Raw genomic sequence first — 26180 nt, forward strand, 5'->3', positions numbered from 1 at the left:
TCTCCTACATCCTGGATGAGTGCTCTAACCAGTGGAATAAGGATTAACAAGGAGGCCTCCCCTGTGAACTTCTTGGGGAGGCAGTGGAACAAGCACTTAGGTGCATAACTCTAGGAGAGGATTCATGGCTAAGAATCCCAAGCAGAGAGAGGCACCTCCCTCCACCCCAGACCTTTAGTGTGTAACTCCCTGAGAAGGATGGATCTACACCCCTCTCCTCAGCATTTTCTACTGGTTAGCTTAGGCAGATGCCCTCTCAGTGTGCTGGCTTTTGTGGATGCCATTATTTGGTGCCTAACTCTCCTGTTGCATTGTATAGGGAGCCCTCCCGACAACATTCCCTGCATCCAGAACTGTGAAGGAGAGACACACTCACACCCTGGGGGCACTAGGTTCAGGTGGTGCTTTCCCTCCTCCTGCCACATGGCCTTGGGGGAGAACTTCAGAGAGCCACCAGACAAAGACTCCAGAGATAGGATCAGTAGCAGCAGGGACCTTTGGACATTCCAGTCAAAGCTGCTGCATGTTCTCTGATTTTCTCTACCCTGTGCTGATTGCCTATTTGCTCCAATCTCCCCTTCCCTCATGATCTCTTCAGCTCAGCTTCACTCCACACCTACCGCCTCTCTGCCTCTGCCCTGCCCCCCTCACCTCTTTCCCTTCCATTTAGCTAGAATAATTAAATAGTGGTGTATGCCACCATCACATTGTTCACTCTGCTTGTGTGTTTTACCCATTTTCCTCACTCTATGTCTGTCTTGTCTTATTAAGTAGTATTGTCTCATCACTTCCTTGTGTTCCTCCATCTGTCTGTAACCATCTGTTGTTTCTTGTCATATGCTTAGATTGCAAGCTGTTTGGGGCAGGCGCTGCCTTTTTTTGTTCTGTGGTTGTACAGAACCTAGTACCATAGGGTCCTGGGCCATGACTGGAGCTCCTAGGTACAAAGGTAATACAAATTATAAGTAATAATTAATAAATAACTCAGAGCTGTGGATTCCACTGGGTGGCAACATGCCTAAAAGTTAGGCATTGCAACACCTAAATTCCTTTTTGGATCTACCCCTCAGATTACTTCAGTAATTTGCATTTCTAGCCTCCAACCACACCTAATATTCGTTATTTATCACCAGTGCATTGGCATGGTCTCACAGAAATCCTCATGGGAGAAATTTGGGTACCAACTTCGAGGATAAATACCTGTATCAAGATAAGGCCACTACCTGGACAATACCATGATGAGCCCCTGAACCGGCAAATGTTTTTTTCTATCAATGCGCCTTAGGTTACAAAACTTCAGCAATTCAATATAAGGGAGGTTTTTAGTATTCAGCGCTCAGGGACTTGTTACAACATTCACACTGTTCAGTATTCAGATGAAGGATTAACTGACAGAATGTTTTTTATCAGGAAGATTGAGGGGTGCATGAGGGAAATATGTAAGCAAAGAAAGTGCCCTGTATGTGTTTAGATAATTTTCTCTCTATAAATGAACTTGTTCCAAGGAAAGAAGGAGATGGGAGTTACATGAAGAAATTTGGTAACTTTTTGTTTAGGATGTTAGCCAAGTAATTCTATTCATTTTTGACTAATAAATAAAATGTGATACAAAACATTTGTGCTGCTGGGCAAACCATAAAACTAGTGGATAATTTCATCTATCTAGGGAGCAAGTTGTCATCAAATGGGCTCAGCCAGCAAGACATCCTAAGGAGAATCAGTTTAGCAACCTCAGCCAGGAAGGACCTGGATGGGATCTGGAGTGAAAAGAAGATGAAATAATACACAAAAGTATGGATTTATCAAACCTGTGTACTTCCAATCCTCTTATACAGACCTGAAACATGGGTAATGCTTAATCAAGACAGAAGGAGGATGAAGGCATTTCACATGGGTTGCCAGAAGCAATTATTGGGCATGTGATGGTTTGATTTTATCAGTAATAACGATGTTTTATTGAGAACTGGCCTCAAGAGGATTTACATCTTCATTGTTCACCACCAGCTGGCACTTTTTGGTCATATAGCCCACCTCAGAGACAAAGTCCCTGCACACTGAGCCCTGAAGATCAGACTTGAGATCAAAAGAGGATTGGCAGCGGCCATCTGGTCTTCTTCACTAAACTGAATGAGTGGTAGATACGCTGGAGGGTGGGGATAGGATACAGAGGGACCTAGAAAAATTAGAGGATTGGGCCAAAAGAAATCTAATGAGGTTCAACAAAGACAAGTGCAGAGTCCTACAGTTAGGATGGAAGAATCTCATGTGCTGCTACAGACAAGGGACCGAATGGCTAGGCAGCAGTTCTGCAGAAAAGGACCTACGGGTTACAGTGGACGAGAAGCTGGATATGAGTCAACAGCGTGCCTTTGTTGCTGTCATAAATATAAAGGGAAGGGTAAACCCCTTTGAAATCCCTCCTGGCCAGGGGAAAGCTCCTCTCACCTGTAAAGGGTTAAGAAGCTAAAGGTAACCTCGCTGGCACCTGACCAAAATGACCAATGAGGAGACAAGATACTTTCAAAAGCTGGGAGGAGGGAGAGAAACAAAGGGTCTGTGTCTGTCTGTATGCTGCGCTTGCCAGGGACAGAACAGGAATGGAGTCTTAGAACTTTTAGTAAGTAATCTAGCTAGGTATGTGTTAGATTATGATTTCTTTAAATGGCTGAGAAAAGAATTGTGCTGAATAGAATAACTATTTCTGTCTGTGTATCTTTTTTGTAACTTAAGGTTTTGCCTAGAGGGGTTCTCTATGTTTTTGAATCTAATTACCCTGTAAGATATATACCATCCTGATTTTACAGGGGGGATTTCTGTATTTCTATTTACTTCTATTTTTTATTAAAAGTCTTCTTGTAAAACACTGAATGCTTTTTCATTGTTCTCAGATCCAAGGGTTTGGGTTTGTGGTCACCTATGCAAATTGGTGAGGCTTTTTATCCAACATTTCCCAGGAAAGGGGGGGTGCAAGTGTTGGGAGGATTGTTCATTGTTCTTAAGATCCAAGGGTCTGGGTCTGTAGTCACCTAGGCAAATTGGTGAGGCTTTTTACCAAACCTTGTCCAGGAAGTGGGGTGCAAGGTTTTGGGAAGTATTTTGGGGGGAAGGACGCGTCCAAACAGCTCTTCCCCAGTAACCAGTATTAGTTTGGTGGTGGTAGCGGCCAGTCTAAGGATAACGGGGGTAATATTTTGTACCTTGGGGAAGTTTTGACCTAAGCTGGTAAAGATAAGCTTAGGAGGTTTTTCATGCAGGTCCCCACATCTGTACCCTAGAGTTCAGAGTGGGGGAGGAACCTTGACATGGTGGCACAGTGGTGGGATTAACCTGAAATCATTTTGAGATCCAGTTGAGATTTTTTGAACTAGAAATACAGATTTTAAAAAGGAATTTTTAGGAAGTCCAGAAGCAGCTTTGAAACTGAAAGCAGCTTGGTTTCTCTCTGCTTTGTGGCCAAGCAGAGACAAAAGGGGATTATCTTGTGAATTGCAGGTTTTCTTTGCCTGGAGGCAGGGAAATTCACAGTCTTCCAACCCAGAGGTTTTTTTTTTCTTTTCTTCCTAAAAGTAAATAGGGGGTGTGTGCTCTACCCATTTGCCTGGAGACAAAAGTGGCAGGGTTTTTTTTAGGATTTTGATTTTTTTTTGTTTTACAAGGAGCACAGGTTTGAAAAGAAATTTTTTTTCTTCTTTGGGCTGGGTAAGCAGGTTTCCAAGTAGTTGGAGGTTTTTTGCTTTAATTTGGGCCCAGAGCAGAGACAAGGGAATTGTCTTTTTCTGTAGGCTGACAATCACTATCAGAGAATAGGTATTCTATTCCAGCACAGCAAAATTTTACAGCCAAGTTTTGTTTGTTTATTTCTAAACCTCGGGTGTAAAGTTAGTTAAAAACAGAGAGGTTAGAATGGCCAAATCCTCAGCTCGACTACAGCTGGAATTAGCCAAATTTCAGGCTGAGGAAAAACAAAGGGAACATGAAAGACAGATAGAACTCATGCGGCTGAAGGAGGAGGAGAAGGAAAAAGAGAGGAAGCATGTGGAGGAGATGGAGAGGATAAAGGCCCAGCAGACTATACCAACAAACCCTAGCAATCCTTCTCCAGGTACCACTTCCCATCCCAGAAAGTTCCCCACCTACAAGGCAGGTGATGATACTGAGGCCTTCTTAGAAAACTTCGAAAGGGCCTGCCTTGGGTACAACATCTCTACTGACCAATACATGGTAGAGCTGAGGCCGCAGCTCAGTGGACCCTTAGCTGAGGTGGCAGCTGAAATGCCTAAAGAACACATGAACAAGTATGAACTGTTTAAATCCAAGGCGAGAGTCAGAATGGGGATAACACCCGAGCAGTCTCGTCGGAGGTTCAGAGCCCTAAGGTGGAAACCAGACATGTCATTTACCCGACATGCCTACCACATTGTAAAACATTGGGATGCCTGGATATCAGGAGCAAGTGTTGAATCTCCAGTAAATTTGCCCTTCCTAATGCAAATGGAACAATTCTTAGAGGGTGTTCCTGAGGGAATAGAAAGATACATCCTAGATGGGAAACCCAAAACTGTAATTGAGGCAGGAGAGATTGGAGCCAGATGGGTGGAGGTGGCAGAGAAGAAGAAAACTGGTCGCAGTTGGAGCGGAGACCAGAAGGGACCACCCCAGACCACACCCTATTACCGGGGGCCGCCCAAAGCCCCACCTACCTCCCAAAGAACCCTCCAGACCCCTTATCGTCCCACCACCCCGTTCTCCAGCAACCCTCCTCGCCCCAGTGACCCGTCAGCTGGACGATGTTTTAAGTGTAACGAGCTGGGGCATGTAAAGGCCAACTGCCCCAAGAACCCCAACAGATTACAGTTCATTGCACCGGAATCACACCAGAGGTCCACAGGCCCAGATACCTCCCAGATACCCTTGGAGCGGAGGGAAACTGTGAGTGTGGGTGGGAAGAAGGTCACCGCGTGGAGGGACACCGGAGCACAAGTGTCAGCTATCCATGCTTCCTTAGTGGACCCCAATTTAATCAACCCAGAGATCCAAGTGACGATTCAACCCTTCAAGTCCAACTCTTTCAATTTGCCTACAGCCAAGTTGCCTGTCCAGTACAAGGGCTGGTCAGGAATGTGGACTTTTGCAGTCTATGATGATTATCCCATCCCCATGCTGTTGGGGGAAGACTTGGCCAATCATGTGAAGCAGGCCAAGAGGGTGGGAATGGTCACCCGCAACCAGGCTAAACAAGCCGTGAGGCCTAGCTCTGTTCCGGAAACTTCTATCAGGACCCAGTCAGAGGTGATGGACCTGGACCCCAGGCCAATGTCTGCAACAGCAGTAGTGGATCCAGTCCCAGAGACCCAGACGGAACCAGTCCCAGAACCGGAACCAGCCAAACAACCAACACCAGACCCCGTGTCAGCACTGAATCCAGTACTTGCAACCTCAACACCAGAGGGCCCCACCGAACCTGAACTGGCAGCAGCCGATAACCCTACACAAGAGGCTCAGCCGGAGCCTGAATCCCAACATAGTGCACCAGCGGAGAGCGGTTCACAGTCAACAGAAACAGCTCCATCCCCTATATCGCTTCCAGAGGGACCAAGCCTAGGTCCACAATCCCATGAGGAACTGATGTCTCCAGCATCAAGGGAACAGTTCCAGACCGAACAGGAAGCAGATGAAAGCCTCCAGAGAGCTTGGACGGCAGCACGGAGCAACCCACCGCCTCTCAGCTCTTCTAATCGATCCAGGTTTGTTGTAGAAAGAGGACTTTTATACAAGGAAACTCTTTCTGGGGGACATCCTCAGAGACAGTTGGTAGTTCCAACTAAATACCGGGCCAAGCTCTTGAGCTTAGCCCATGATCACCCTAGTGGCCATGCTGGGGTGAACAGGACCAAAGACCGTTTGGGGGGGTCATTCCACTGGGAGGGAATGGGCAAGGATGTTTCTACCTATGTCCAGTCTTGTGAGGTGTGCCAAAGAGTGGGAAAACCCCAAGACCAGGTCAAAGCTCCTCTCCAGCCACTCCCCATCATTAAAGTTCCATTTCAGCGAGTAGCTGTGGATATTCTGGGTCCTTTTCCGAAAAAAACACCCAGAGGAAAGCAGTACATACTGACTTTCATGGATTTTGCCACCCGATGGCCGGAAGCAGTAGCTCTAAGCAACACCAGGGCTAAAAGTGTGTGCCAGGCACTAGCAGACATTTTTGCCAGGGTAGGTTGGCCCTCCGACATCCTCACAGATGCAGGGACTAATTTCCTGGCAGGAACTATGAAAAACCTTTGGGAAGCTCATGGGGTAAATCACTTGGTTGCCACTCCTTACCATCATCAAACAAATGGCATGGTGGAGAAGTTTAATGGAACTTTGGGGGCCATGATACGTAAATTCGTAAATGAGCACTCCAATGATTGGGACCTAGTATTGCAGCAGTTGCTCTTTGCCTACAGAGCTGTACCACATCCCAGTTTAGGGTTTTCCCCATTTGAACTTGTATATGGCCGTGAGGTTAAGGGGCCATTGCAGTTGGTGAAGCAGCAATGGGAGGGATTTACACCTTCTCCAGGAACTAACATTCTGGACTTTGTAACCAACCTACAAAACACCCTCCGAACCTCTTTAGCCCTTGCTAGAGAAAACTTACAGGATGCTCAAAAAGAGCAAAAAGCCTGGTATGATAAACATGCCAGAGAGCGTTCCTTCAAAGTAGGAGACCAGGTCATGGTCTTAAAGGCGCTCCAGGCCCATAAAATGGAAGCATCGTGGGAAGGGCCATTCGTGGTCCAGGAGCGCCTGGGAGCTGTTAATTATCTCATAGCATTCCCCACCTCCAACCGAAAGCCTAAGGTGTATCATATTAATTCTCTAAAGCCCTTTTATTCCAGAGAATTAAAGGTTTGTCAGTTTACAGCCCAGGGAGGAGACGACGCTGAGTGGCCTGAAGGTGTCTACTACGAAGGGAAATGTGCTGGTGGTGTGGAAGAGGTGAACCTCTCCATGACCCTTGGGCGTATGCAGCGACAGCAGATCCAGGAGCTGTGCACTAGCTACGCGCCAACGTTCTCAGCCACCCCAGGACTGACTGAACGGGCATACCACTCCATTGACACAGGTAATGCTCACCCAATTAGGGTCCAACCTTACCGGGTGTCTCCTCAAGCTAAAACTGCTATAGAACGGGAGATCCAGGATATGTTACAGATGGGTGTAATCCGCCCCTCTGAAAGTGCATGGGCATCTCCAGTGGTTCTAGTTCCCAAACCAGATGGGGAAATACGTTTTTGCGTGGACTACCGTAAGCTAAATGCTGTAACTCGCCCAGACAACTATCCCATGCCACGCACAGATGAACTATTAGAGAAACTGGGAAGGGCCCAGTTCATCTCTACCTTGGACTTAACCAAGGGGTACTGGCAGGTACTGCTAGATGAATCTGCCAAGGAAAGGTCAGCCTTCATCACACATCTCGGGCTGTATGAATTTAATGTACTCTCTTTCGGGCTGCGAAATGCACCCGCCACTTTCCAAAGACTTGTAGATAGTCTCCTAGCGGGATTAGGAGAATATGCAGTCGCCTACCTTGACGATGTGGCCATATTTTCGGATTCCTGGGCAGACCACCTGGAACATCTACAAAAAGTCCTTGAGCGCATAAGGGAGGCAGGACTAACTGTTAAGGCTAAGAAGTGTCAAATAGGCCTAAACAGAGTGACTTACCTTGGACACCAGGTGGGTCAAGGAACTATCAGCCCCCTACAGGCCAAAGTGGATGCGATCCAAAAGTGGCCTGTCCCAAAGTCAAAGAAACAGGTTCAATCCTTCTTAGGCTTGGCCGGTTATTACAGACGATTTGTACCGCACTACAGCCAAATCGCTGCCCCACTGACAGACCTAACCAAAAAGAAACAGCCAAATGCTGTTCAGTGGACCGGAAAGTGTCAGAAGGCCTTTAACAAGCTTAAAGCGACACTCATGTCTGACCCTGTACTAAGGGCCCCAGACTTTGACAAACCGTTCCTAGTAACCACAGATGCATCCGAGCGTGGTGTGGGAGCAGTTTTAATGCAGAAAGGACCTGATCAAGAATTCCACCCTGTAGTGTTTCTCAGCAAAAAACTGTCTGAGAGGGAAAGCAACTGGTCAGTCACTGAAAAAGAATGTTATGCCATTGTCTACGCTCTGGAAAAGCTACGCCCATATGTTTGGGGACGGCGTTTCCACCTGCAAACCGACCATGCTGCACTAAAGTGGCTTCACACCGTCAAAGAAACTAACAAAAAACTTCTTCGGTGGAGTTTAGCTCTCCAAGATTTTGATTTCGACATCCAACACATCTCAGGAGCTTCTAACAAAGTGGCTGATGCACTCTCCCGTGAAAGTTTCCCAGAATCAACTGGTTAAAATCGTCCTTGAGATGTGGAAAATATTGTTAGTCTTTATGTACTTGGTAGTATATTTAGAGATGCATGTGTCTTATTAACTCTGTTTTTCCTAGAGCTCCGGGAAGAAATCCCAGCCAGTGTTTCACCCTAGCTGAGATTTGGGGGGCGTGTCATAAATATAAAGGGAAGGGTAAACCCCTTTGAAATCCCTCCTGGCCAGGGGAAAGCTCCTCTCACCTGTAAAGGGTTAAGAAGCTAAAGGTAACCTCGCAGGCACCTGACCAAAATGACCAATGAGGAGACAAGATACTTTCAAAAGCTGGGAGGAGGGAGAGAAACAAAGGGTCTGTGTCTGTCTGTATGCTGCGCTTGCCAGGGACAGAACAGGAATGGAGTCTTAGAACTTTTAGTAAGTAATCTAGCTAGGTATGTGTTAGATTATGATTTCTTTAAATGGCTGAGAAAATAATTGTGCTGAATAGAATAACTATTTCTGTCTGTGTATCTTTTTTGTAACTTAAGGTTTTGCCTAGAGGGGTTCTCTATGTTTTTGAATCTAATTACCCTGTAAGATATATACCATCCTGATTTTACAGGGGGGATTTCTGTATTTCTATTTACTTCTATTTTTTATTAAAAGTCTTCTTGTAAAACACTGAATGCTTTTTCATTGTTCTCAGATCCAAGGGTTTGGGTTTGTGGTCACCTATGCAAATTGGTGAGGCTTTTTATCCAACATTTCCCAGGAAAGGGGGGGTGCAAGTGTTGGGAGGATTGTTCATTGTTCTTAAGATCCAAGGGTCTGGGTCTGTAGTCACCTAGGCAAATTGGTGAGGCTTTTTACCAAACCTTGTCCAGGAAGTGGGGTGCAAGGTTTTGGGAAGTATTTTGGGGGGAAGGACGCGTCCAAACAGCTCTTCCCCAGTAACCAGTATTAGTTTGGTGGTGGTAGCGGCCAGTCTAAGGATAACGGGGGTAATATTTTGTACCTTGGGGAAGTTTTGACCTAAGCTGGTAAAGATAAGCTTAGGAGGTTTTTCATGCAGGTCCCCACATCTGTACCCTAGAGTTCAGAGTGGGGGAGGAACCTTGACAGTTGCCAAGAAGACTAACGGCATTTTTGGCTGTATAAGTAGGGGCATTGCCAGCAGATCGAGCGATGTGATCTTTCCCCTCTATTCAGCATTGGTGAGTACTGTGTCCAGTTTTGGGCCCCACACTACAAGAAAGATGTGAAAAAATTGGAACGCATCCAGCAGAGGGCAACAAAAATGATTAGGGGACTGGAACACATGACTTATGAGGAGAGGCTGAGGGAACTGGGATTGTTTAGTCTGCAGAAGAGAAGAATGAGGGAAGATTTGATAGCCGCTTTCAACTACGTGAAAGGGGTTCCAAAGAGGATGGATCTAGACTATTCTCAGTGGTAGCAGTTGACAGAACAAGGAGTAATGGTCTCAAGTTGCAGAGGGGGAGGTTTAGGTTGGATATTAGGAAAAACTTTTCCACTAGGAGGGTGATGAAGCACTGGAATGCGTTACTGAGGGAGGTGGTGGAATCTCCTTCCTTTGAAGTTTTTAAGGTCAGGCTTGACAAAGCCCCGGCTGGGATGATTTAGTTGGGGATTGGTCCTACTTTGAGCAGGGGGTTGGACTAGATGACCTCCTGAGGTCCCTTCCAACCCTGATATTCTATGATTCAATTAACCTGGCTGCACCAAATCAGTAATAACCCTGAGGAGCTTTTAGACACCTGGAATAAAGCCATACAACATGGCCATGGACATTCAGCACTACAGAGACTTGTTGTTTAAGAGTATTATTGTTTTTGGTAACCTTCACTCACAGGGAGGATACAGAGAGATCTGGATTGCTTGGTAAGCAATATGTGTTTTAATACAGCTAAATGTAAATGTATACATCTAGGAACAAAGAATGTAAGTCATTTTTACAGGATGGGAGACTCTGTCCTAGGAAGCAGTGATTCTGAAAGATCTAGAATAGACTTCTAAGGGAGGTTGTGGAATCATCATCACTGGAGATTTTTAAGAATAGGTTTGACAAACACCTGTCAAGGTGGTCCTGCCTCAGTGCAGGGAACTAGATTTGATGATTGCTCAAGGTCCCTTCCAGATGTACATTTCTGTGATTCTGTGATCAATATATACCTTTACCTACAATATTCAGGTTGATTCTCCTGTCCTGCCTTTTACAGGACACTAGTGTAAATGGTAAAATATCTTCAAACCAGCCAAAAAACCCTGAAATAAATAAATGGTGACCTTGCTTTAAAATGTTTTACAATATTTAATTTTTTAATCACTGTATTTATTGTATAAAATAAATGAGAAAATTAATCTTTATTCTAATTTTAAATGCCCCATTTAGCAGTCTCATTTCAATTATATCAATATTTTACTATTCATATCACTAATGAGATTCAAGTTCTGATAGTGAATCAAACCAGTCTGACACCCTCAGAATTCTCAAATGAGAGTCATTTTGTTACCTCTTTTCAGTTCATTTCCTTTTACAGTTTGAAATGGATTTTTGGCAAATGTGCAGCTTAGAAACTAATATAATTTGTGGATAATATATAAGTCATTTTTAAAAATATATAAGTAAGTTAGCTATATATGAAAATGTACCATCTTGAACACTGGAGACTGTAATTCACTGTTTAGCCATAGAACATACAACAACTGGACATGCTTTCCAAGGTGTTTTCAACATGTCTGATTCCTTTTCTGGAATGACCCTTACACCATAGATGAGATAGAATAGTTGAATTTTCAACCTCAATCACTCCTTGAGTTCTCTGCGGAGGCTGCCAGAAAGGTAGTGCCTATTGTGATGGTAGTTTGAGCATTTTAGTTAGAATAATAGCAACTCTCTAATTCATAGGACAGATCAAAATGTTTATAAGTTTTATCTTTAACCAAGAGGCACAATGTTCAAAGACCTGGTAAGATCCACTCTTATGGACATAGGAAGTGCCAAGTTCACGGAGTTCTTATGAGGGATCAGATTTGATGGCGCTCATACTCAACACCATACTGTACAACCAAGGCACTGAATCAGGCCTTTGGAATGTATCCATTTATATTCTATTTTAATATGGTATCAGCTCTGTCATCTAAAATCATCCAGTCCCACATTAGGAATATGAATATGGACAAAAAGTATAGCCTGCAGAGATGACTTTTACATAGTCTACACCATGCCTTACTAGAGAGATGGTCTTGAGGATCTCCAACCTTCCCATTTGCCATTTAACAGACCTCCTGTAAACATACAACAAATGTAGCAAATACAACAACTGTTTATATGGAAAACGTAATAATTGGAGAGAATTTAGGATCATGTGCTGTCTTTAATACAATAAGTGTTATGCTGTTTTTGGAAAAAGGAAATCACAACATCATTTTAATTTTCATTTTTCTCCCTCTAACAAAGGTTCTGTTCCTACCTCCCACACTACTCCTCTGTGCATTCTTTCCAGTCACCTGGTTCCCTTGTCCCCTTGGAATACACTACCCAGTCACCTGATCTTCTTCTATGACTGACTTGTTCCAGTCTCTGCAGCTCTCCATGACGTTTATTGATATAAATAAATGAAAAAAGGTCCTTCCCAAGTCACTTTGTTCATAATACTGATATAGTCTCATGCAAAATTGAAAGGGTTCATTAAGAGAAAAAAAGAACTAATCTCAAACTGTGTAACTAAAAGCTACAATGAAGATTCAGGAATTCAAATTTACACATTAAAGGAATTTAAATAAAAAGCAAATCAGTGCTTCGGTAATAGCTTTTAAACTATAATACCCAAATATAGTGACGGTCACCTGTTTAACCATAATATTTCAAAAGGTTTATAACTTCTGTTGCAAGGGAGAGATTTCTGTGGCTGATTTGTACAGATTTGGCAGCATCTTTATGGTGGGAAGTGTGTGTTTGTGTGTGTGTGTGTAAGTAATTATTGTTCAATTATAAGTATATATATGCACAGCACAGATACCTATAACATGTCCCCTAACTCACAGACAAATACACTAACTTCAAATTCATAATTGTTCATGGAATGTTTGCAGAAGGTTAAAATAGAATTTTGAACCTTCTTTCCTTATTTTATATTAAAATAAATACAGTTGATTTTAAATTCTTAGCAGCTGCTTTTATCTATTCATTTTAATTAATCAAAACTTAATTGTAAGATTTCAGAACTCCCTATTAAACTTTCAAAATAAAATAATGGAAAGGTTGAAAATGTCTGGCTTTCATCAGTTTCCTAAGGTGAGTGAGTGGGGGTGAGTGAATCTATTACACCTCTTAAATTGCGATTTGTCTAATTCCCTGCACTTCGTATTCAATTCTCCCTTAGCTTTCTCTCCACCTCCTTCTTTGAGTCATTATCTCCATCCTCTTTTTTTTATATTAATTCCTCCTCTCTCACCCTTGCATTCTCCTTCATTTTTTATCTCCCGTCTCCTTCCTTTTTCTGTTCCTTTCCCCACACACACACCCTTTAAATATATTTGTTACTGGTACCTAGTAAAATATCTTCCAAATAACTAAAGGTTCTGAGAAATAGGGAGAGGAGTAGATCAAGAAGAAGGAAGAAACCAGGGAGCATTGCTGCTGGTTTGCAATTCATTTCCATCTCCAGCTCTAGATTTTGTTGGGTTTGATATAGCTGCAGAATCACATTAAACTCATTGTCCTGGGTGTATTTCAAACTCATTCCTCTCTGCTTTTTCTCTAATTAGATTTCTCTTTCCTCTCTTACTGCAGGAACTTTCTACTTGAGTTAACAGTACAAATGGTTAACTGTAGAAATGTGCTTTCTTTTAACTTGGGTAAGAATGAAAAAACAGCCAGAATCTCACTCTTCTGCTGTCTACTCCAGGCACATTATTTCAGATGACTTGTACTCTTTAAACAATAACAGTGTTTTTAACTGTGCAATAGATGTTTTGTAGTGCCACAGATTGGTATTGGGTGTACACACTACCATACCATGGTCTACTTGGCAATTTAATTCTTCTGGAAGGGGAACTAGGGACACAAAGTATAGCATCCGATGAAGAGAGCTGTAGCTCATGAAAGCTTATGCTCAAATAAATTTGTTAGTCTCTAAGGTGCCACAAGTACTCCTTTTCTTTTTGCGAATACAGACTAACACGGCTGCTACTCTGAAAAGTATAGCCTGCATGTCTCTTTGTTCACTTTCCTTGTTGACATTTTTCATTGTAACCTTCAGAGCTCCTTGTTCTTTTCCCATAGATCACTAATTTATTCCTCACAGGCAGTTTCTGCAAATTGCTCCAAAATCTGGATTTATACAAGCTGAAGGAAGTAGGCAAAAAACTCCAAACACTAATATTAACAATAATTCAGAAGAAGTACCACAAAACAAAACTGAATCAAAAAATGCAAAACACAGGGTCACTTTGCAGTAGTAACAGCCTATCTGAATACCATCAAAACATTGCAGTGAAAATCAGAGTGGGGAAGAGAAGGGAAAAAAAATCTGATCACGGAAGGACAAGAATAATTGCCAAGAGCCTTTGAACACAAAAAGGTACATGAGCATCTGCACACACATTGCACATATATGCCTAAATCCAGACACAAACCATCAGGAGGATATGCCTTTCCATTTTAAAAATGTGTTTTAATAACCCCTAATAAGTTAAATACCAACACTGGGGAGACAATTGCATAAAATTTGGGGGCCCTAGATTGCTTGGTAGTTCTTTTGTGCTGTACATATATCAGAAAAATAGATATTATGTATCCAACATTATTCCTCTCTTTCATGCTGAAAAGTTGCAGAGAGATTGAGATGGAGAAACACCTGTTAAAATTATCCTTAGCTTTATCATAATTTATTTAGCACCCAAAATGTCAAAAGGGAATGCAGAAAGGCAAGTCGTCATTTAAAACAGTTTGGTACTGCTATTTGGTACTGGTATTTCACCATAGGAATGTAAGAACAGCCATACTGGGTGAGACCAGTGGTCCTTCTAGCCCAGGATCCTGTCTTCCGACAGTGGCCAATGCCAAATGCTTCAGAGTTAATGAATAGAACAGGGCAATTATCACGTGACCCATTCCCTGTGGTCCAGTCCCAGCATCTGGAAATCAGAGGGGTAGGGACACCAAGAGCAAGGGGTTGCACACCTGATCATCCTGGTTAATAGCCATTGATGGCTATGGAGAAAGTCCAGAGAAGAGCAACAAAAATGATTAAAGGTCTAGAAAACATGACCTATGAGGAAGATTGAAAAAATTGGGTTCGTTTAGTCTGGACAAGAGAAAACTGAGGGGAGACATAATAGTTTCAAGTACATAAAAAGGGTTTTACAAGGAGGAGGGAGAAAAATTGTTCTCTTTAACCTCCGAGGATAGGTCAAGAAGCAGTGGGCTTAAGCTGCAGCAAGGACAGTTTAGGCTGGCCATTAGGAAAAACTTCCTCACTGTCAGGGTGGTTAAGTACTGGAATAAATTGCCTAGAGATTTTTAGGAGCAGGTTAGACAAACACTTCTCAGGGATGTTCTAGAAAATACTTAGTACTGCATTGAGAGCAGGAGACTGGACTTGAAGACCTCTCAAGGTCCCTTCTAGTCCTATGGTTCTCTGATTTAAAGGACATGGTAATATCTAGGATTATTTTGTCTGGAATTTATGGTAGAAGAGTTAAAGGGGATTTGACCAAGGTGTTTAGTATTATGAAGGATCCAGTCTAGGCCCCTCCCTGTACTATGCAATTCAAACTTGATTTGAAACTCCCAGTTTGTCTGCCCAGACCACAAAGCCCCATGATATATGCAGCCTCCTGAGGAATGCATTCTAGAATCAGTTCTGCTCCCTGGTGGCTACACTATATTCCACACCCTTAGGCCTTAAAGCTAACTACCTCCTCACTCACTCTTATATGGTCTCCATGGGATATGCCCAATCCAAAGGATGAAAAGAGGTCAGGGATAAGGAAGAAGGATGAATGTATACACTGAAATGTGTCTCCTTGTGCTCCTTTTTCTTCTTTCAATTCCAATGTTGTTTAGGTATGATTAGTCCTTATAATACACTAATAGTTTACATTATACACACTTTAGTAAGTCCCCTCCCATTCCTTTCTCTTCTTTCAAAAAAGTTTTTACTTTTCATATCTCTACAAAATGAATGAGTAGATGAAGAGTGTTAAGGGAAAGCACTAAACTCTTCCCCCTATTAGTGCCATTAACTGAGGGAGAGGGAATGAGCTTTGAAAATGAATACAATTAAAAATCACTCACTTTGTGCAGAAGACTTAGCCTTCCTCTGGACTGCGGTTGGGATAATTTCATTTCATTTCAATATAATGGCTGTTATATTTTTTAAAAATAGTATTTTACCCAGTCAGTATGCTCAACCTAGGGTACCGCTGCTGGGAGCACAAATCTCACATACTGTGTTTGCATTTTAATAAAGATTAGTCATGAAATTATCCAACAATTCCATGTTTATGCATTGTAACATAAAAATCAACACATCCTTTGCCTCAAGCCCTAAATTTATGCCCTCTGGTGTAAGGAAGGAATTGTTGTATTCCATTTACAGCACTACAGGTGTGGCTGAGTGCATTAACTTATATGTGTGAGTTCCAGCTTTCTTCAGGAGCAAGTGTTGGTCACTGCTGGAAGTGAAATACTAGACTATATGGACCAATGAATGGCCTGATTTGGTACAGCAAATTCTGTGATCCCATATATGTAGGCTATGTATTGCCCAAAGGGAGAATGCATTCACAACTCAAGAATTTCTGATACCTTTACTCAAGCTCAGTTGCACCCTATTCTTCGAGTAGTCTAACTAATTTCAAATAGAACAACTCACAAAATCAAGCACTACTCAGTGTAAGAGTATCAGAATCTAGCCTTTAGGTATTACACCTATATTTTCCTCTCTTTATAAAGACAATTTACTCTGTTTCAAAGTACATATTTTCTAAGAACAGAGATCAAATTGTTCTAAACTGCTTCTGACCTCAAAGGAAGCGGTTATTTTTGGTCAATTTTTTTCTCACTTTTTTTTTTAAAGATAGACATAAAAATTGGCCTAACAACTTTTTCAGAGTCCATATAAACCCTTTCAGAGGCAGCTTCACCTGTGTCATTCTTTAACGGTTTTAGTCTGTTTAGTACTCCCTAAAGTGACTTATGTTCAGGGCACTCCTTGCATCATATAGTAAAAGACAAAGATAATTTCTGAAACTGTTAAACTTTTGAGTATGCAATGTTTGGTAATGTTCATCCTGTTTTGAATAGCTAAGTAGTCCAACTGATATATCCCATTAAAAAAACCATGCTACAGTATAAAAGTACTTACCTTTTCCTTGTTTATTATTCTAACCATTATATTTAATTTTCTCAGCCAATAGCACAGGATATGTATATAGTAATTGATTCATAAACCATTAAAGGCTATGAAGGAAAAACTCCCACTGACTTCACTGGGCTTTGGATCAGGCCCATAATGCCTAGCACATTACTACACTTTAGAAATAATATATAATAATATTATTTAACTTGCACTACCTCCACTTGTTTCTTTTCATTTAATAAAAACAAAAATGTAGATCAATCATGAACTTAGGCAAAATGTTAAAGACTGACCTAAAATCATTGTTTGCAATGAACACAAAACTTTTAAAATGCTAAGGATAATTTGCATGGTTTCTTAAGTTAATTTTTTTAATTATTTACTTTATTTCCAGGGGCAACAAAGTAAATGATGATTAATACAAACTTCCTTCTTTGTCAACTCAGATATCCTCTCATCTGATGTAAACATCAGCAAAAAAACATAAAAATAAAAAAATCACACACACAAAACACAAAAAACAAGGAGCACAACAGCAGAAAAAGTGACTGTAGATTATATTAATGTATGAGTTTGCTTTAACATTTATATTGATTTCATTTTAATTTAAAACTATATTTAGACAATGTGAACTAATAAACTCTCACTGCTGCTGTCATAAATATAAAGGGAAAGGTAACCACCTTTCTGTATACAGTGCTATAAAATCCCTCCTGGCCAGAGGCAACATCCTGTTACCTGTGAAGGGTTAAGAAGCTCAGCTAACCTGGCTGGCACCTGACCCAAAGGAACAATAAGGGGGACAAGATACTTTGAAATCTTGGGGTAAGGAAGGCTTTTGTTTTGTGCTCTTTGTTTACATTGTTGTTCTCTCTTGGGACTGAGAGAGGCCAGACAGAAATTCACCTTCTCCAACACATCCTAATCCAAGTCTGCAATATTGCAACCAGTATAGGTAAGCCAGGCAAGGCTGATTAGTTTATCGTTTGTTTTATGTGAATTTTCCCTGTGTTGAGAGGGAGATTTAGTCCTGTTTTCTGTAACTTTAAGGTTTTGCCCAGAGGGGAATCCTCTGTGTTTTGAATCTGAATACCCTGTAAAGTATTTTCCATCCTGATTTTACAGAGATGATTTTTACCTTTTTTTTTTTTTAAATAAAACCCTTCTTTTAAGAACCTGATTGATTTTTCCATTGTTCCAAGGTCCAGGGGTTTGGGTCTTTGATGATTTTGTAACAAATTGGTTAGGATATTATTTTCAAGCCTCCCCAGAAAAGGGGGAGTGTAGGGCTTGGGGGGGGGATATTTTGGGGGAAGATGTCTCCAAGTGGTCTCTTTCCCTGTTCTTTGTTTAAAACGCTTGTGGTGGCAGCATACGGTTCAAGGACAAGGTAAAGTTTGTACCTTGGGGAAGTTTTTAACCTAAGCTGGAAAGAATAAGCTTAGGGGGTATTTTATGGGGGTCCCCACATCTGTACCCTAGAGTTCAGAGTGGGGAAGGAATCCTGACAGCTGCTAAGACTGCAGATATCATTTGGCTAAAAGCTTATTATACGCTACTAAATAAAAATTACAGAAGTGTCTGAGGCCTAACTAAAGTAAATCACAAAATTAACCAATAATATTTCACATCTTCGATAAAGATATGATCTTCATGTCATTAGACATTACAAGGGAAAGTAATTTGCATGCAGTGACCTTATTATTGCTCCAAGATTCATATTAGAAATATATATTAATGATCCAAACCACCTTGTTATATAAAAAGCAAATTAATTTCCAGGGGTCTCAAAATAAAATACTGTTAGTTGTACAGTAGACCCAATACATTAATCTAGTAGGAGGCAAAATGCAAATATACTGAGCCAATAATTGTGATGCTGGCTACAGCAATTACTGCAGGCTTGTGTCAATGATAGTAGTAAGGCTCAAGGTATGTGGAGGCTGTATGACTTCATAACTGTTGAATGGATGGCCCTGGTCGTCCAAACAGCTCAATGAGAGTGAGCCTATATGGAGCCCAATTTATTTGAATCGGGCTCTGGGCAAGCTCAGGGTCTGCTCCACTGGAACAATTTGCAGGCATGGGCCTACACTGAGACTTATATGAAGGTCAGTGTAACTCAGGAACCACTTAGTGCCAACTGGCATAGAATTTTACAGGTAACCCTTGGATCACCTACGTGCACAATAATTCGCCCCAGGGTGGCATGTAAAATCTCTACCAAGAGCCAAGAGCCCACTGGTCATCATAATCATTGTAAAATGTATGAATAGATAATATTTAAGAAGTTATGCCTCTATACTGGAAATGATGTTCTTAAATCCTTGAAGTTAAAGACAGATCACCAGGAAGTGACATGCCTCTGACAAGTTCCATTCAGCCAGGGTGGGAGGAGGGTAACAGATGTTTATATCACTTACTGGTCATTGTGTATTGTGTGTCTCACAATCTAAGTCTATTTTCATATGGAGTTACAACTAAGCAAGATGGCAAAATCAATAAGAGATCATGAAATCTACGGGAAGAAACACACAGCAGGAGGATGTATGGTTTATCAATAAATATCAAAGGATTGTGTTGATATCTCTGGGGTTGCAAAGAGACTCATAGGATTGTACACCTAGGGGACAAGCTGGCAGCATCTTTGTCTCATGAAAAATAGGAATAGAGCTAGACTTGGCTGAAAAATGCTGGAAGGACTTTTAGGTGAGCTCTGGTTCATAAATCATGTAAGTACATAGTTAAATAAGTCTACGTTCTAGAACATAGGTTATGATTTTTTTCTCTATGTAACCATTTTTTCCAATATTTCTACTTGCTATCATTTGAATCGCTCTGCTTTATTAAATAAATTGTTGCTTGTTTTCACTATAAACATATCTAAGTGCTGTGTGTTTAGCTGAGCAAAGATCTGAGATGGAATTGGTAATCTGGAGTGCACGGTTTCTTTGGGAGCAGCGAAACTGTGAGTGTCCAGTGGAACAGGGGCTGGACACTTCAGAGAGATGTGTGGAAGGCTGGAACATGCCTATCACTAACCTGTGGAGAGGTGGGGCTTGGGCAGGCTGAGAGGGCAGTGCTTCTGATACTCATGGCTGATGGAGTCGTGGAACTGACCAACAGCAGACATAGACAAGAACACTCAGACAAAGGGCAGGTTGCAGTGAAGTGCCTCACAGCTTTGCGTAGCCCTGAGAAGCATCACAGCCAGATCTTCATGTAGTGTAAATTGTTTTATCCCCACTGGCTTCAGGGCATCATTTGAAAATCCGAGGCTAACTGTATTGCCATGAAATATAGAACTATCATTCTAGATATAGAGAGAAATTTCCAATGGGGGCAGGTATTTTTGTTTGGACTGGATTTTCTTCCCTTGGGTCTTTGTACTCTTTGTGCTACAGGTGAGCATGCAAGTGTCTTTTACATCACATCTTGCAAGACATTTACACAATCACACATGCATAGCCCATGCAATATTTGAGTTATCTCCAGGCAATTTTTATTTGTCTCTACACTGATGGTCTGACTGAGTGTCCAGTTGCTGACAATCTCTTACTAAAAATAATGATAATACTGTTGTAAGACAGAAGTTTTTTAAAAAGCAAAAGATGATTTAGTAGCTTGTATGTTGCTATAGGTCACCTACATTTACACATCATGAATCACACAAGCATGTTTTCATACATATTCATAGATATTTTAATCATCTTCATGTTTGTTTATACTCATGCAAAAAGTTTTTTAAAAAAAAACACATACATCACATCATGTGCTCACTTAGAGTCTGTGCAGCACCTGTCACAATGGGGCCCTGGTGCTAGTGGCATACAAACAAATATTATATATGGAAGGTGCAGGGTACAGCTCAAAAAGTTTTCTTACTGTTTTATTGGTAGGTAAGATATTACTTGTTTAAAACAAGTATTAACTATTCATATATACTAATGGGGAATATCACATTACTAGAAGCAGTAGTATCTTATTTATCTGTAAAAAAAAAGTTAAACTACAACCAATTTACAGTACAATCTACCAATACGAGCCATCAAAGAGCCTGTTATTATTCTGACTTTTATAATAGGTGGCTGCATAATCAAGTATAATAAATAGAGAGAAACTCTATCTCAGGGACTTGGATTTTACTGGCTGATAGACCAGGGTACGCAGCCACAATTAGCATAGGTTTCACTGTATTTAAAGCGGATTAGGTGATATTATTTTAATAAATGATTTGAATTTTGGGGAAATATATTGAATAAATTATTACAGAACTGAATATTCATGTTTCACAAGTTTTTCTAATAACACATTTGTGAATATTTTCCCCATCTCCAACAGTCTGATCACGATTCATAGATTCCAAGGCCAGAATGGACCTTCTGTATCACACGGAGCATAGAACTGCCCCTAAATAATGCTTAGAGCATACATTTTATAGACATCCAATCTTGATTTAAAAGTTGACAGTAATGGCAAGTTCATTGTGACCCTTGCAAAATTGTTTTGATGGTTAATTATTCTCACTGTTGAAAATTTACACCTGGTTTTCAATCTGTATTTGTCTAGCTTCAATTTCCAGCCACTGGATTGTGTTATACCTTTCTCTGCTAGAGTCAAAGCCCACTGTTAAATATTTGTTTTCCTTGTATGTATGGCTAATTATTCTCACTTAAAAATGTATGCCATATTTCCAGTCTGATATAGGTGTCATCTCTACAGGAGCAGGATAATGATCCTGAGGAAGGACTGTGTTGTGGTGAATGCACTGGACTGGGAGTTAGGACACCTCAGTTCTATTCTAGACAGTGCTACATATTTCCTGTGTGATTTTGAGTAAGTCATTTAATTGCTCTGTGCCACAGCTCCAAAATTGAGATAATACTTCATCTGTCTGTTAAGAATGTAAGTTCTTTAATGTAGGGATTGTCTCTTACTATTTTTATCGCAGTGCCTACCACAATAGTTGGGGTTCCAGCAGCATAATAATAGTACTCTCTAATTCTGTTGGATGCTGATTGCCATCAATCTTTGCTAAGTTAAATGGAGTTTGTGTGTGCTTAGCACTGACACTATCTTGTCCCCAGACTTTAACTACATATGCATGAACCCCTTCTCTATTTATGGAAAAAGACATTAAGAGGAGAATATATAATCACATTTTAAATAAGTTATACACAATCAAAAAGATGTATAATGTTCTTTAGAAAAGTTGATGAAGAAACAAAATGATATTATAATGCAATAAGTTGCTTTACATGGAAATTGTATTTATGGAGTGTTTATCTCTTGTATGCCTCTCTAAGGATTCCACAGAAGCTTGTCTACTCTCACATCCAGGTGTTAGCAAGTGACATCAAAAAATCACAGCACTTTCAAGTCAGAGTGAATGCTACAGGCTCTTAACTTTGAAGGAAAAAAAAGAGAGAACATTACAGTACTGTGCATTTAATTGAAATCAATTGCCAATCAAGAAGCATGATAAACAGTAATTAAAAAGAGTAGCTGGCTGCTATGAAGATTTTCATATATTATTTTCACACAATCAAAATCCAGAATCTGAGGCCATGGCTCCAAAACAGACATCCCATAGAAACTCAGTAGTATAGGAAACCTTTTACAGTGATCCAGTGTTGTTCTACCTGTGAGGCATCCAGATGAATTTATGTCTGTTATACATTCTTCCCTTCTAAAGGAAAATCTATGGCACTTTTATAGTCAGTAGTAACAAGTACATTTGTTCCTGCTGCCTTATCTGTTGCTCTCATACTTTAATTAAACTGTTTTAATAGTCATTTTATGTAAAAATCTAAAATGGATCTCTAGAAAACTTGACAGATAGTGTTTTGAAGGTTAATATCAGGTATCTGCTGTGAATCCTACATTAGCAGTCTCTACAGCTTCCAGAGACAACTTACCTTTGTCTTTTTAAATATTCAGGTACACTTAACCCCAGCTATACTCAAAAGAAACCAGTAAAGTATTAATTTACTCAATCTCAAAAGTTGTCTGAAATGCAACTTTTGCATGAACTGCAAGCTCAGAAATGACACTTTTTTATTTGACTGCTTTGCACTTTCAATTATACATTTCATGTGTTCTCTCTCAAATGCACTCTTTCAGTAGATACTTCCCCCTGCTGGGAAAAGATCAAATTGCATGGTGCAAGAAATATGCCCCTTTGAGCAATAAGGAATTTAGATTCATCATCTGCAAATTAGTATACCAGCTGTAAAAACTATTGTGATTGTTTCTGCAGCAGCAAGATAGGTATTATAAGTATATTAAATGTGTGTCATTATACACACTGGACTTCCCATTATCAGACAGAAGTACTCTATGAAAATCTAGATTCAGTAACTTTATTCTCAATCAGTAAACCATGTATTTAAAAAGACAATATGAAGGCTGCTGACCTAAGAATTGTTTTAAGTGCTAGCATAAAAAGTTCTAAATGCTTATGAATTTGCTTAAAGACATATGGAACTTTGGAAAATTATTCACTTTCCTAGATTTTAGGGTAGTTTACATTTGTGATGTAATATTTTAATAAGCTCATTACAGGTTTCTTTGTCTTAGTTTCATTTCAGATTTGGATACAGAATCTTGATTTATGCTTCATTGTCACTACTTCTCTTTTACATTTGTATCCAATTTAGACCATCTTTTAAAGAATCAACAATATATACAAGAAAAAGAAATAAAGAGCATGAGGAGAGTTTAACTGATTGTACTACTTCTGTTCTTGAAGTCCTCTTCAATAAGGCCTGTAGTCAATAACTAACTACATAGTGTAGTAAGAATGATAAAGTTTTAAAGTCTTCCTAATTAAGTAATTTAGCTGTCTTGAAATGCAGAAAATGTAGTTATATCACAAGCACTGATGATATAATGAAGACCAATTTGTGTCAAGGCAATACTTTAGATCACAGTACAAACCTAAGAGAAATGCATCTAGTCCTTAGTGAAATGATGTCATGAAATTGATATGCCATACAAAACAGAAAAGTCAACTGACAAAATGCTGCATTATAGATATAGTAGTGGATTTAGCTGTTATCATATAAACCGAAACATGATACTTAAACATGGAAAACAAGATGTAAGGAGTTTAATGAGAACCTAGCATCTGTCTTTGTGTAAATAAAATAAGGAACCATATAAAAGTCCTACCTAAAGAACCTACCCAATTGCAATACCTCATTTGCTAAATGAAATAAATCATTTTAATTACAAATCATTAAAAGACAGGCATTTCCAGTACTGAAAAATAAAATATACACCTTCATATATACAAATACAATTCTCAAAGCTGAAATTTGCCAAAATTAATGTTACAAGTTACTCCATACAATAGCTAGCAGGAGCTATTCCTGAACAAGCTTGAAAAAACTATTGCTAATAAAGCCGGGGGACAACATGCATCTCCCTATATAATAAATGTTCTCTGCCTTACTACAAGCATCTCCCTATATAATAAATGTTCTCTGCCTTACTACAAGCATCTCCCTATATAATAAATGTACTCTGCCTTACTACAACAAACATATAAAACACAATCCATACTTTGCAAAGCAACTGGTCGTTGGTTATTTCCATGTACAGTAGACACAAGAGAGGGAATAACATCTTCCACAGTGTTTCATGGTCAGCGATGAAATTCTGATTTCTAGTGTTCAATATTTCTACAGAAACCTGTGAGTGACGAGCTTAAAGAGCAACTCTGCACTTGAGAAAAGCTGCAGAAATACAGACTATAGTTTCTATACACACACTCTCTCACTAGCAATGTGCTGATCACAATTTACTTTAAATGCCCCCCACCCCCCATCTTTCCCACTTCAGAAGTGGGCATTTCTGTGAACGCTGCACTCTCTTGCTCATGTCACTGCCTGCGATGGCTAAGCCGATTAGTCATTCCTCATCCCGACAGCAAGTCTCAAGAATCTTTGCTGGTATCTCTCCCATCTGAAAGGTTTGGTCCCTCAAAAAAAAAAAAAAAAAGTGGGGGGGGGGCGGGTGGGTTGCCATCTGCATGCCTGCTCCAGGGCGCGGAATGCCTTGGCTGAGTCCAAGGCGAGGCGCAGGATTCCGGTTGCTTGTACATGGCAGCACACGTCCCCTGGCTAAGAACACAGCAAGGCAGCGTGAAAGAGGCGAGACACACGCCAGGAGGAGCGAAGTCTTACCTTCAGCCAGGAGGCGCATTGCATGAACAAAGGACGGGTCCAGGCTGTCCTTCTCTGCCATCAGCTCGGGCAAATATTTCTCCTGCTCCATACTACCGCTGCTGCTGCTCTGCACTTGGGACCGTCTGCCTGCCCTAGGTGCTGCTCGGATGCAGTGGCGTGGTGGCTTGGCCGACTGCTTATTGTTGCCTAATTCCCTCCCCCCGCTCTGTGCACCTGGGCTCTCTCCGCTCCGCCGGCACGGAGCTGGCCTGAACTCCACCGGGGTGCCCTGCCCTGCCCTGCGCTGCCCCTCACAGCCACCGCGCGCTCCGTGCGTGCCTCGGCTCCTTCCACTGAGGTACAGCCTGGTCCCAGCGGCCTTAACTAGAGAGGCGGGAAGAAGCCCCCCCGCCCCCCCCCGCGCCTACCTCCCCACCCCGCTCATTGGTGGCTGCGCGCTGGAGGGCGGAGACCCGCAAGGCGGCGGTGAGCGGCTGCTGGCTCCGGCCCCCGCTGCCGGGGCGGCGGGCGAGGTGCGGGGGCTGCGCTCGCTGGCCAAGGTGCTGAAGCAGCGGGCAGGACGGAGCCGCCTGGGCCAGGAGCTGGGGCCGCAGCACCCAGAAGGCGGCGGCGGCGGCGGCGGCGGCGGGGGGAAGAAGGGGGAAAGAAGGGGGAGCGAGCGAGGCTTCCCGAGGCTCCCTCACACCCGCAGCGCGACATAGGACGATTCTGAAGCCCTGGGTAGCCCCTGCCCTCCGCGGGCTAGGCTCTGGGGGAGCCCGGGTGGTAGGTGTCCAAGCGGGGGGCGGGGCGGGGAAAGGATTTACAGCAGCAAAAGCGCTCCCCGCCCTTTCGTCCCACAGTCGCGCATCTCCCCGCGCCGAGTCACAGGAGGGACGGGGAAGTTTGACTGAGCCCAGCCGCCCTCTTCTCCCAGGAACTTTTTGCGGGTGCCAAGGGGATGCGGCACCTGGCCCAGCTGGGCTTAGCCCAGAGCCCAGGAAGGGGGAAGAGAAGGCGGCTTGGGGAGCTGTTACCTGGGCGAGAGCAACTCCCTTGAGACTGCGAGCGGCGTGTCAGGAGCAGGGCGCGCGCGGCTGCTTAAACAGGGCCCAACCCGCGGCGTCCCGGGGCCCGTGAGCACAGCGGGAGGGACAACGCTCCGGAGATACCCCGCGGCGCACAGGGCAAGAAGGGGAAGGCGACGCTTCCCTGACAGCGGCCCCTAAAGCTCCCGCCTTCGAGAATGAAAGCGGCTCTGCGA

The 26180-nt window shown here is 41.9% G+C and overlaps 1 protein-coding gene across 4 annotated transcripts in view; it reads right to left on the reverse strand.

Moving 5' to 3' along the window:
- The window catches only part of KHDRBS2 (KH RNA binding domain containing, signal transduction associated 2), a 572210-nt gene extending 546907 nt beyond the window's left edge, over positions 1 to 25303 (reverse strand). For all 4 annotated transcript variants that reach the window (XM_073336336.1, XM_073336333.1, XM_073336334.1 and 1 more), the window contains exon 1: positions 24935 to 25303. In XM_073336336.1, coding sequence (XP_073192437.1) covers positions 24935 to 24958 — 24 coding nt within the window. In that variant the 5' untranslated portion in view covers positions 24959 to 25303. The remainder of the gene's footprint in view (positions 1 to 24934) is intronic.
- Between the last annotated feature and the right edge of the window lie 877 nt (positions 25304 to 26180).

This window comes from Lepidochelys kempii, chromosome 3 (genome assembly GCF_965140265.1).
Source record: "Lepidochelys kempii isolate rLepKem1 chromosome 3, rLepKem1.hap2, whole genome shotgun sequence".
Taxonomy (NCBI): domain Eukaryota; kingdom Metazoa; phylum Chordata; order Testudines; family Cheloniidae; genus Lepidochelys; species Lepidochelys kempii.